The 13341-nt window shown below is 39.5% G+C and overlaps 1 protein-coding gene across 1 annotated transcript; it reads right to left on the reverse strand.

Moving 5' to 3' along the window:
* Nucleotides 1-4345: 4345 nt before the first annotated feature.
* LOC137625523 (putative CENPB DNA-binding domain-containing protein 1) lies at nucleotides 4346-4741 on the reverse strand. Its single transcript, XM_068356468.1, has one exon. The coding sequence runs from the start codon at nucleotides 4739-4741 to the stop codon at nucleotides 4346-4348; it is 396 nt and encodes a 131-aa protein (XP_068212569.1).
* Nucleotides 4742-13341: the final 8600 nt, after the last annotated feature.

The raw sequence follows: 13341 nt of genomic DNA on the forward strand, positions 1-13341 counted from the left end.
GGAAGAAAAGTTTTCAATGTACAAATAAGTTGTACACGAAATGGCAGATATTTCCCATAAATATCAAAATATATCAATGAATATTCATATAATTTTGCAAGAAAACTCCATTAAAAATGTTAATTACATACACTGAGGTTAGCCACAAATTGTGTCAGCAAACAAGTTCAATAATTTTTTTTATGAGGCAATATTCCTATATATAGGGTACACTATACTACTGTTAATATAAGGAAAATTAATCTCAAGAGAAGTGTGTTTAACATTTTGAAGACTTCATTTACTCAGATGACAATGACCAGAAATCTGTATCCTCCAGAAACTTAAACCTGGTTTGTCACAATATGATTACAAGTATAAACACTGTGTTAAAGAACTACTCAACAAGCATTAAGATAAGAAAAGTAATTTAAGGAGATATTGGTGAACACTGGCTCTAAACAATGTTTACAAAATACATAAAATACCAATGAAAGCCATTTATCAAATTAAAAATTAATGAAATATACAGGTATCCATAGAAAACAGAGATTAGGTTCTCTACCATGTATAGATAGTATTTATTTGTCAAAATCAACCATTCTTATAAAGGCATAAGCAATAAATCAGATTTTTAACATATAATATACTCTATAATCCATCAGAAATTCACTATGGTTGTACTGTAGAACAAACTTCCTGTATGTCAGAAGTCTATTAATTTTATCTATAATTGAATAGGCGTAGTCCACTACATGTATACATTGTGTGAGTAAATAAACAAGTAAATTATATATATATATATATATATATATATATATATATATATATATATATATGTATAATTATGTAATATGATAATTATACATATACACATATGTATACATATATATACATATATATACATATATATTTACACATGTATACATATATATAATTATGTAATATAATAGATATACATATACACATATGCATACATATATATATATACATATGTATTTATATATGTATGTATGTATATATATACATACTGTATATATATTTATATATAGATACACATATATAAATATATATACACACATATATATAATATATATATATATATATATATATATATATATATATATATATATATCTGTTACACTTGAAAATATCAATACCCGAGCTCTGAGACAGTTATATAACTCCCAGAGAGCAATATATAAAAACACTGAATATTCAAAGATCTCTTTTAAGTACACCAACAAACCCAGGGTAGTTCTTATTAAGAATGATTTAAAGTCACCTCTTACTTCGATTCTTTAACTGGGATGCGAAAAAGTACTGTAAGAACACTGGTGATTGAAATAATACACTCTACAAAATAAATATATTCTATAAAGATTAGAACTCTTTGAAAGAATTTACATAAAAAAATAAATCACTTGAAATATTGTGTGAACAAAACTTAGATTAAGACAAAAGAAATGTTGCACTCTGAGAATTATATAATCAATTGATTCAAAATATTAAATTGCATAAAGCCGTAGACTAGAATAAAGAAATAAATACTTATGAAAATTATACAATCACTTGTTTCACTGGAAAATAACTTTTACACAATTAATTAGTCTTGACACTTAATGAAAATAGTTAACGTGATAACGATGCAAATATACTTCACGTTTCTACAAGGCCAGTTACAAAAACTCTAAGAGAATCTTTTTATAAATACTAGGTTTACAAAAACCCATCACACCAGAACTTTGAGATTTCACACTCATTGAACACCTTTAGAAAAAATAGACTGATCTAGTATGAGAGGCGTGTGAGAGAGAGAGGAGTGGGGTGGCTCTTCCATAGGACAGGTCAATTCTCTTCTGCCCCTAAGCATCCGTGGGGGCGCTTATATATGAACTTAATAACTTGTAGAATATTCTAAAAAGATTATTTTTGTGGCTTGGGGCCGGCTTCTAGCGATACCAGGGTTATCAACTACCAGTATCAAACAGGAGAATCAACCATGCACACGGAAACTCTCTCTCAGCTAGCTCCGCCCACCTACCGTTCTTAGAAATATAAAATCTAACAATGGGGTTTTCGAGAACCTTCCAAAACACGTGACAAATATAAGAATTGCGTATTTTCTTACAAACATGACGCAATACCTCATAAAAGTATAAAAAAGATTTACATAAGCCTTTTCATATCTCGAATGGATCATATAACACACTGAAACAGGTTACATAAGACTTCTTAATAAAATATGTGAAATAAAAAGTTAATTCTTAAAAAATAACGTAAATTTACAAATACTGACTTGAAAGAAGAATACAAATAAATTGACGAAAGTCTTACAATTTACATACCAAACTTATACCTATATGAGAGGAACTCACCTTAGAAGCTGGCTACAGTGGCATCACGAAATTAATTGGTTCCGTTAGGGCTTTCGTAAAGTGATTTTTTCGTGTAGCGAGTCGCCTTTTACATGCAAATAGCCTAGTTCGTTGCAGACCCTAGAAAAACACCATATTAAATGATTATAAGAAGAATATGTGCCACTAAACAGTACTAAATATATGGAAAGTACTGTGTTTTGATCCTTTAATAATAAATTAACATTAATATTCTGAAAAAGAAGTGTTTAATTAGAGCAAACAGTAAAAATAAAGTAACAAAAATGTGTAACCTTACGTTTGGCGTGAGGCGATGTCCGAGAGCGAAGTGCGTGGCAGTAGAGGAGGATGAAAACGGCGGAAAACGTTCATGTACAATTGGCAGAAATCGTAAATGCTCAACTTTACAAAACAGATTTATAAATGACTGAAACATTAACACTTAATTTTAGGAAACGCATCTACAAATTGCAGGAAATAATACCTAACTTTACGATAAACTTAGAATAAAATATCTTTTTTTTTTTTTTTTTTTTTTTCTTACTTTACGTTTTCTATTTTCTAAATTTAATTACACTACCTATTATCTTCATCACTGTCACTTTTCTTTCGTTTCTTAGCTGGCGCTTGGTCTACTTCTACGAAAGGCCTCATACTAAAATATGTGTCCAAAGAAGCTTGTTTCTGCCTGCTTCTTAAAATTATCCTGAAATAACTCAGGCACACTTCATTACATTACTGAAGCGCACGACCTGTGAGAATTTTTTCTGGGTGTCTTTTTTTTTTTCTACGAGAGCCACCATTTTAAAGTAGCCATCTAAACCCTTTTTAATTTCTGCCTTTGTCAGTGGGTCATCTTCCTACCCCCCCCCCCCCCCGCTATACTCTTCCTGAACGACGTTCACTCTCATGGCCTCCAACTCCTTCAGTTCATCCGTCGTAAGTTCCTCTTGGTGCTCCTCGTAACCTAATCAATATCGGCCTCATCAACTTCCAGACCCATGGCCTTCCCAAGTGTAACGATCTTGGGAGCTTCAGATTGAGCATCAGGTTCAGGATCTTCAACATTTTCGGAATCATCTTCAATTTGGTCTGCGTGGAAGCGCTCGAAATCTCGTGCGGAGACGGCATCAGGCCACAGCTTCTTCCAAGCAGAGTTCAAGCTGCGCCTTGAAACCTCCTGCCAAGCTTGATCGGTCATTTTGAGGCATTTGACAAAATAAAATGCTCCTTCCAAAATTGACAAAGGGTGAGGTGTGTGCTCAATGATTTCAAAACATCTCTTGAAGAGATATTTCGTATAAAGCTTCTTGAAGTTTGAAATCACTTCTTGCTGGTCCATGGCCGGGAGGAGAGGGGTGGTGTTCGGTGGAAGATAGAGAATCTTCATGAAGGAATATTGTGCTGTTATATCTTCATGGAGGGAAGAAGGGTGAGCAGGGGCGTTGTCCAGCACCAGCAGGCATTTCATAGGGAGGAGCTTCTCTTCCAAATACTTTTTCACAGTCGGGCCAAAACAAATATTTATCCACCCGATAAACAATTGTCTTGTTACCCAGGCTTTTCCATTAGCCCTCCACAACCTGTTTAGATGTTACTTAGTGACTTTGTGGGTCTTAAAGGCTCGAGGAGTTTCGGAGTGATACACCAGCAGGGGTTTCATCTTGCAATTCCCACTGGCATTTGCACAGAGTGCAAGGGTAAGCCTGTCCTTCATAAGCTAATGCCCAGGTAGCCTCTTTTTTTTCTGCCATGATGTACGTTCGATGAGGCATTTTTTTCCAAAACAGCCCAGTTTCGTCACAATTGAAGACTTACTGGGGACTCTAGCCTTCCTGGACAGTTGACTCATCAAACGTCTTAACAAAGGCTCTGGCCGCTTTCGTGTCCGAGCTTGCAGCCTCCCCATGACGCACCACCGAATGAATGCCTGAGCGTCTCCTAAATTTTTCCATCCACCCATGAGAAGCCTTGAACTCTGGGGGTTCCTACTTCGATGTTCCTTCTCCTGCGTCGGCTTCGGCCTGAGCATGCACGAGATCACCGAAAATGGCTCTGGTTTTAGGGCAAATTATCTCTTCGATGATAGTGTCTCCAGCCATTTCTTTGTCCTTTATCCAGACAAGCAGTAGTCTCTTCATCTCATCATAGACATGGCTCCTTTTGTTAGAGAAAACATTCATGCCCTTAGAAGGTGTTGCTCCTTTGATAGCTTCCTTCTGCTTCAGGATCGTTCCTATCGCAGATCGATTTCGGCCATATTCCTTCGTGAGCACACTTAACGACATTCCAGCCTCGTATTTCTTGATTTTTTCCATCTTCATCTCCATGGAAAGCATCATCCTCTTCTTTCCCTTGATATCAGCAACTTTTCGGGGACCCATGGCTAATTATATATCGTAAGTATCACACACGATAACAGTACGTACAGTAAAATTGTTACGAAAGCGAAATCACAAATACGAAGTTAATGCGTACGATACTGCTGCCGGAAGGAAAAGACATAGGAACGCCAGTGCATAGATGCACGATGGGATACAGTACAGTAGATGCCGATCAATAGGAGAGAAGGATCTCATGGTGGTAATTAGCATCCGAGTAGGGAGATAACCAATGGGAATGCAGGAGGATGGTAGCGAGTTTTCGGGCTTGTGGCGCGAATTTTAAAATCTATCTCGGATACGGTCTGGCTCCCGCTCCATATCGCCTTTCGTTGTCTGAAACATTTTTCGTGATCTGAGTCTTAAAATTCTTCGCATCTCCTTTCGTAAAGTGAAAATTTCGTAAGCCGATTCTTTCGTAGCTAGAGGTTTGACTGTATTCACCTCAAATACACAAATGAAATATATAAGTAAAATACATTGATAAATTATTTACTCTACACTAGACCAGCTTCGTAAGATAGCTCCCCCCAAAAAAAGATTATTTATTCCGGGCCTGAATCCATCTATTCAGCCCGAGATGAATAGTCTGCAACCACGATATCTCTATCTGATATATGCTTCACATTAATACAATACAGGTGCAAACATAATTACCACTTAGTTAACCGTTGATTATTTTTCGTCTTAACAAAAGTTGAAGGATTATGATCAGAATACACTGTAATCTCTTCCTTTTTGGTCGATTTACATAGACCTCAAAGGGATTTTGACGTAGGAAAAATCTATTTTTGGGTGAGATAGCCATGTCGTCCTGATGGAAGTTCGATTCGGCCGCTTCCTACTGTATAATATTTCTGCGAGTGATATTACAAAAGAATTACCGTCAGGTATCACGGGGTTCTAATCCCCGAAACGACTATCCTAAGATATCGTATATAATCAGGGACATATCCTAAGATAACCATAGATATCTGCACCCCCAATAGGCTTTACCCAGTCTAATCCTCTAAGGGGAAGGATAAGTGAGGAGCCGTTACATATCCTATCACCATTCGGTACTCCCATACGTCCCTGGCACTTCATTCCACATCGCAGCGGAACTACTGTAAAATAGAAGCATGCTACGAGGAATTGGGGAGGGAGAAAATGTAGTAGCGGGCGGGCCATCAGGATGACATGGCTATCTCACCCAATAATGGATTTTTCCTACGTCAAAATCCCTTTTTTGGGCTCGAGCCATGTCGTCCTAATGGAAGTGCACCAGAGAATTACCTATTACTCAGTAGGAGGCTTCGAATAAAAGTCCCCATACCAAAAAATGCTAACTGCCTTACTCCGACAAAGCATAGGTATCAATTTCCACCTTTATTCCTGAACCATAATAAAAATATTTGAAAAGTATGATGGCCTTTTAAGGAGATAGATCCGGTTCGGACCATCACCTTGCCCCAGGGTGAAGACATCCAATATTAATGGTGAGATGTCAATCATCTAAAACTCTAATAAGCTCAGTGAGTAAAATGTATGGAACAAAATACCCAGAGTAACGCAATTTGTAGTATGTTCAGAAAGGATAGAAAATAAAAATGGTACACTAATTTTATTGCCACTAAAATGAAGTTAGGGTTAGAAACAAAAGGCATGCATCAATTTACAGTCTTTCATTACAAAAATTAGAGCCAAGAATTATTACAAATAATATGATAAGCATAGAGATCATGTATTGTACCCAACCATACATCCTCAATATATTTGTACACAGTGTCATGAGGGAAAAATTTATTTAACCTGTCATAAAACCCCTGAAGGAGCTTATGACAAAAATAAACAAAATAAGACAAATGATATATAGTCTTATACTGTACATAAACACCTAATTTGAACTATAGTTTAACCAGTTCTAAAGTAGGTATACTATAGAAAAAAACAGGTACATATGTTGTTCAGAGAAATGATAGTGAATCCTGAAAATCAAAGAATTGTTGTTAATGATCATGAAACAAAAACCTACAGTTTACTCATTAAAAGAAATAAGCTTGAAGAATGGCCAGGGACACACTTGAGGGCTACGTCGTTGCAGCGGGTTTGATAACATTACCCGCAGCTACCACAAAATGACGTATTTCTTCCAGTAGTTTCATATAATACTTGAAGAACACCCTGGTGGACTTCCAACCAGTATAAACCTGTAAACCCTCGAAGGACATATACTGAAAGAAGTTTAGTGAGGAAGCCACTTTCCTAGGGTCATGACCCAATGGCATACTAGCTGGGTCCTCTCTTCTTATAATATGTGCCATCTTCGCTCTCACTTGTTTCAGAGACAAATCTGATCCAATTGTTTCACCCTTAAATAACTGACCACCTATAGAATGCTCTGTTCTCAAAAGATAAACCTTTAAACACTGCACTGGACACAGTGAGATCACTTACGAGGGGAACTATTTTCCACGGTCCCCATCCTTTAGAGGGAAGCTCATTTTTAGCCAAAAAAGTAGGATCAGGATATAAATTAACTTCACAATTATTCGCAAATTCAATGTGACCCTCGTCTCTAGAGAGAGCCACAATCTCACTAACACGAGCACTGGAAGCCATGGCGATTAGAAAAATAACTTTTTGAGTCGGATCACGCATAGACGTAGTTTGGTTGTCAATTTCTGAAGCGAATTGTAACACTTTATCCAAAGACCACGAGATCGGTTTCGGCGGAGCCGACGGTCTTAACCTTGCACAACCTTTCGGAATCATATTGAAGAGGTCCAAGTTAAAATCAATATAAAAAGCATATAAAATGGGTCTAGCCAGGGCTGACTTGTACGACGATATCGTGGAGGATGCTAGACCTTGCGCGTGTAAGTTAATAAAGAATCCCAAACAAAAATCCATGGTAATAGAATCTGGATTCTTATCCTTAACGTTCTTAACCCATTTCTTCCACGATGTCTCATACTGATCCAGAGTAGTGGAAGTTTTATAATTTTCTGCAAACGTTAACTTGTCACGTTGAATTTTGAACCTCTTTTCTAGAGCTAAAGTGAAAAAATCAATGAGATGAAGGTTGTTAGTTTTCCATGATGAAGCGTAGACAATCTTCCTCTGTACTTCCTGAGACAGACTCGGGTTGGGCAACAGCACTAACCTGGGGTTCATTTCCGTCACCATGGGGTACCAGTTGCTCTTCGGCCATAGAGGAGCAACCAGGGCTGCTGTCCCGTTGAACGATCGATGTTTGTCCAAAACCTACATGAGAAGATAGAAGGGTGGAAACGGGTAGATCCTCTCCCACTGATTCCAATCCAGGTTCATTGCATCCATGCTCATTGCTGCTGGGTCTAGAGACCATTCCGTCTCTAGAGGTTGTGTTTGAGATAGGAAGTCCGCCATCACATTCCGTACTCCGTGAAAGTGAGATGCTGACGGATGCCAGCTTTTCCTCTGAGCCAACGTAAAGATAGCGAACATTACATGATTTATTTGGGGAGACCTTGACCCTTGCCTGTTGATGCAGTGGACTATTACTTTGCTGTCAAGGACTAAACGAATGTGAATATTCTTCTTCAAGTGTAACTTTTTGAGGGACAAGAAGACTCATGGCCTCCAAAATATTTGTGTGTAATTGCTGGAATTTCTCAGACCAACCGCCTTTCACTTTCTTGAGCGGGGTATGACCCCCCCCTCCCCCCAACCGTCTAATGAGGCATCTGTATGAAGAATCACTACCTAAGGAGGAAAGCGCAGCGGTATTGTCTGTGAAAGATTTTTGGCAGTAGACCACGGACGAAGTTGCCTTCGAAGTAACACTGGGGTCTTCTTCTGATGGTTGCGGAGAGCTGTGGAGGATCTCCATTTTCAAACGCTTCTTGCATCCTTGAGCCATACTTTGAAGACAGGGTTCGTTACTGACGCGTATTGTAAAGAGCTTAGAACCCTTTCCTGGCGTCACCTGGTGGTCGTTCCCGACTTGATCAGAGACCGGACTGACTTTGCTGTTTCTTTCCTCTTGGAAGGAGGTATGGACAGGGAATGAGACTGTAGGTTTCAATGAATCCCCAGCCACTGGAAAACCTGAGCTAGGTCCAGTCTCGACTTCTTGAAGTTGATCTGAAATCCTAGGGACTGCAGAAACTTGACAAATTGAGAGGTTGCTTCTGTGCACTCCCGTGCCGAGGGAGCCCACACTACCCAGTCGTCTAGGTAAGCCGCTACGCGAAGGCCTTTTTCTCGAAGTTGTTGAACGACTGCGTCGATAACCTTCGTGAAAATTCTCGGAGCTATGTTGAGCCCGAATGTCATAGCTCTGAATACATAAGCCTTTCGCTCCAGGCTAAAACCAAGGTAAGGGGAGAAGCGTCGACCTACCGGAAGATGATAATAAGCATCAGTAAGATCTATAGAGACGGTGTAAGCCTCCCGGGGTAGTAAGGTCCGTATGTGCGAAATAGTCAGCATCCGGAACTTGACGCACTGAACAAACAGGACAAGTCGAGAATAGTTCAAGGTACAGTGAGCCCTCGTTTATCGCTTTAGATAGGTTCCAGACCCGACCGCGATAGGTGAAAATCCGCGAAGTAGGGACACCATATTTACGTATTTATTTAACATGTATATTCAGACTTTCAAAACCTTCCCTTGTACGTAGTACTGTTAACAAACTACCCTTTAATGTACAGAACACTTAATGCATGTACTACAGTACCCTAAACTAAAACAGGCACAAATATTAAAGGCGATTTTATATCATGCGTTTCCTAAACATGTCAAAAAGCACGATAAAAAATGGCAACCAATGTTTTGTTTACGTTTATCTCTGATCATAATGAAGAAACAAATGCATTTACACATCTGTGTATAGGTTAGTTTTTGCATCGATTATATTGATTATACAGTATGTTGATTTTGTTATTACCAATGTTTTACTTAATTTTTCTTAGGACTTCCAAATTAAATGTTTTTCTTTTCAGGCGGCGTCATAAAGTACGCTCCATCTTCGATCGTAATAAACAAATGAAGGCATTTAAAGCGTATGATGAAAGTGATAAATAATGATATTACAGTAAAAGCTTTTAGAAAATAAGTTATTACAAACATTATTTACCGTATCTATATAAAATCATACAGTACATACGTAGCAAAGCAGGAAAACAATTTACGAGAGAGAGAGAGAGAGAGAGAGAGAGAGAGAGAGAGAGAGAGTTGTTTTACGTACGTAAATGTAAATTTTAAACAAAAAATATGATAGGTTATAACATGTATATTCAGACTTTTAAAACCTTCCCTTTAACTTAATGCATACAGTACTAAACTAAAACAGGCACAAATATTAAAATGTTAGAATATTAAAGTAAAAAATAAAGATTGTTACTGTACTCACCACGAAAGAAGTTGAAGAAAAACTTGAATGATGATGGCGATGAATTTGCTGCACAGTAGAAATGATGATGATGAAGCTGATGATGTCTTCTACTGTGCAGCCAATGATAGTATTATACGTCTCTTCAGACGGAGGTGTCTTTTCCTGGGACACCTCTTCAACTTCTTCCTGGGACACTTCTTCAATTTCTTCCGAAGGCGTAGTAGCAGGAGGAACTGGCTCTTTTTTGCGAGGCTGGAAGAACATTGTGATCGGAAGTTGCTGCCGCTGCTTCTTTTTTCGCTCCAAGAGCATCCTGTAGGGAGTCATGTCGTCATCGATCTTGTTGCAGAATTGCATAGAACGAACCATATCCTCGTCCCACTCTTGCGACATTTCTTTCAACTCCGTCGCAAGGTTGCAGAGCTTGGCAAGCCGTTCTAATGTTAAGCCCGTTTCTTCGACATTTTCTTGGGTCTCTTCCTGTGTTTCACTGTCTTCTTCACTGGCCGATTTCGTCAGGTCTTCTAGGTATGCGTCAGTTAGCGGCTGGGAATGGCAGTCCAACAACTCGTCGACGTCTTCAGTCGTCATGTCGCCAAACCCGTCACCTCCAATTATCGCAGCCAATTGCACAGATTTGCGTTTTGCAGAGTGTTGAATCTCAGCAGGTGTAAATCCCTCGTCATCGTAAACAATCTGGGGCCACAACTTCTTCCAGCTCGCATTGACAGTAGCAGGTTTCATTTCTTGCAGTGCCTTCTGGATGTTCTGCAGGCACGTGGCTATTGTGTACTTCCGCCAGTATGCCTTCAAATTGAAAGTTTCATCCTCATCATCTTGGGCAGCATCCACACACGCAACGAGGTCCGCCAAGGTATTCTTCGTGTAGAGGGCCTTGAACGCCCTGATAACTCCCTGGTCCATCGGTTGAATTAATGACGTGGTGTTGGGTGGCAGGAACTCAACCTGAATGCCCTCATGCGACAGATCAGTTGCGTGTCCACCAGCGTTATTCATAAGGAGAAGGATCTTAAATGGCAAGCCCTTCTCTACGAGATATTTGCTGATTTGCGGGATAAAACACTGGTGGAACCAGTTGGAGGTCAGCATCTTCATAATCCATGCTTTTTGATTATGCATCCAGTACACGAGAAGGAGATTCTTATTTTTATTTTTCAAAGCGCGAGGATTTTTCGACTTGTAAATAAGCCCCGGCTTTAGCAAAAATTCAGCAGCATTGCCACACATCACGAGGGTTACGCGATCTTTGAACGCTTTAAAGCCAGAGGCTTCTTTAAACAGGAAAGTTTGCGACGGCATTCTCTTCCAAAACAAGCCGGTCTCATCCATATTAAACACTTGTTCCGGCTTGTATCCTCCTTCAGTGATAATGTTCTTGAACGTCTCGTTCACGTAAGTTTCAGCAGCGGTAGTGTCAGCGGAAGCAGCCTCGCCATGCAGGGAAACGCTTTTCAGGCCGAAGCGTTTCTAAAACTTCGCGAACCATCCTTTGCTGGCGGAAAAACGTTGTTTCTGTGGCTGGGAATCAGTGGATGTCCCTGGTTGAGGTTCATCTACATCATCTTCGTCTTCTTCAGCATGGTCGCCATCGTCGTCTTGAGGTTCCTTTGCCTCAAAATTCTCATACAAGCCCAAAGCCTTGGTTCGGATGGTGTTCGTATCCAAGGCTATGTTCTTCTTCCGGCAGTCGGCAATCCAGACTGCTAAAGCACCTTCCATACGGACGATCGTTTTATTACGCGTGGTAACGACTCGCTTCGCTGATCTGCTAAAGGTGATGGCAGCCGTCTTTCTAATGTTCGCCTCGTCCTTCTTGATGTAGCGAACGGTGGATTCGTTCACTCCAAAATGGCGGGCTGCGGCCGCGTAACTTCTGCCTTCTTTTAACATATCGAGAAGTATCACCTTCTCAGCAATCGTCATCATTTTTCGGTGGCGTTTAGGCTCACTACCAGCCTTAGTAGAAGCAGAACGCTTGGGAGCCATTGTACAGTAGGGGTTAAACAGAAAGTTCAACAAAAAGTTCAACTTAAAACAGTCACGCACAGCACAGATTAACTTTCACAGTTAAGTAGCAGCATCTACCCGGCGAGAGAGCGGCAAACAAAGTGGCTGCGGAAAGATGCTGCGTGTTGGAGAAGCGGTCAAAACACCAATCACAGGCTAGATTTCAAAACTTGGGATCTGATTCGTCATCTATCAGCACTTGAACCAATCACAACCCGTCTTACATGCTACGTAGTAGTTACCAATTCAAATACAAGGTACTACGTATACAGCTTTACGTACGCTATTTTACGCTTGTTTTGTTGTAGGATATGTACGCTTATTCGAGATGTGATCTTTGCAACAAAGAATATTATTGGATGCAGTACTATGTACGTATACATACAAAAGATTCATGGAAAAGATGCACATCCATTACATTTTTAGTAGTAGCCATCAGCAACCTTACACCATTCAAATACGGTATGACTGAATCTGATTTGGATTTCATGTTCGATTTAATTTTACTACGTACTGTATACTGAATTATCGTATGATCACATTTTCTTCGTGTTTTATTTCTTTCTGTACTGAATTATATGTCATATGTAATGCAATGAACCATCAGTAAGAGCAGATATTACTAATTACAATATTAATGGAATTAACGAAATACGTATTTGGGGTCTTCATATATCGCGGTATTTTCAAAATTTCCGGAAAATCCGCGATATATGTATATACATGCGTTATGAAAAAAATCCGCGAAGTGGTGAATCCGCGATAGTCAAACCGCGAAGTAGCGAGGGCTCACTGTATGATCGAATCTTTCTTTGGCACGCAAAACAGATGACCTTGAAATTTCATAGATCTTGTGCAACGCATAACTCTCTTCTTTAACAGGTCTTGCACATATTGTTCCAGATGAGGTGTTGACTTCTGGAAAAATCTCCTGAGCTTTGGAGGCTGTTTCTTCATCTTCCAACCCAATTCGTTGGAAATGACGCTCTTTGCCCAAGGACTGAACGCCCACCTGACCTTGAACAAATTCAGCCATCCCCGTACCAGAATATCCTCGTTGTTTGAGCTAAGGATGTGCGCCCTCTTCTTCCTTTGCCGCCTCGATGACCACGACTTCTTGACCTCCCATCTCTGTCTGAGCGGGCTCTACCGCATCTTTCTCTCTTAGGGTATCGAAAGGACGGCGACCCCTTCCTTTTCAACTGTCGAATAGGCT

Source organism: Palaemon carinicauda, chromosome 1, assembly GCF_036898095.1.
Source record: "Palaemon carinicauda isolate YSFRI2023 chromosome 1, ASM3689809v2, whole genome shotgun sequence".
NCBI lineage: Eukaryota > Metazoa > Arthropoda > Malacostraca > Decapoda > Palaemonidae > Palaemon > Palaemon carinicauda.

Coding starts and splice junctions, on each gene's coding strand:
- LOC137625523 (XM_068356468.1), bottom strand. CDS start 4,741: ATGGGTCCCCGAAAAGTTGCTGATATCAAGGGAAAGAAGAGGATGATG.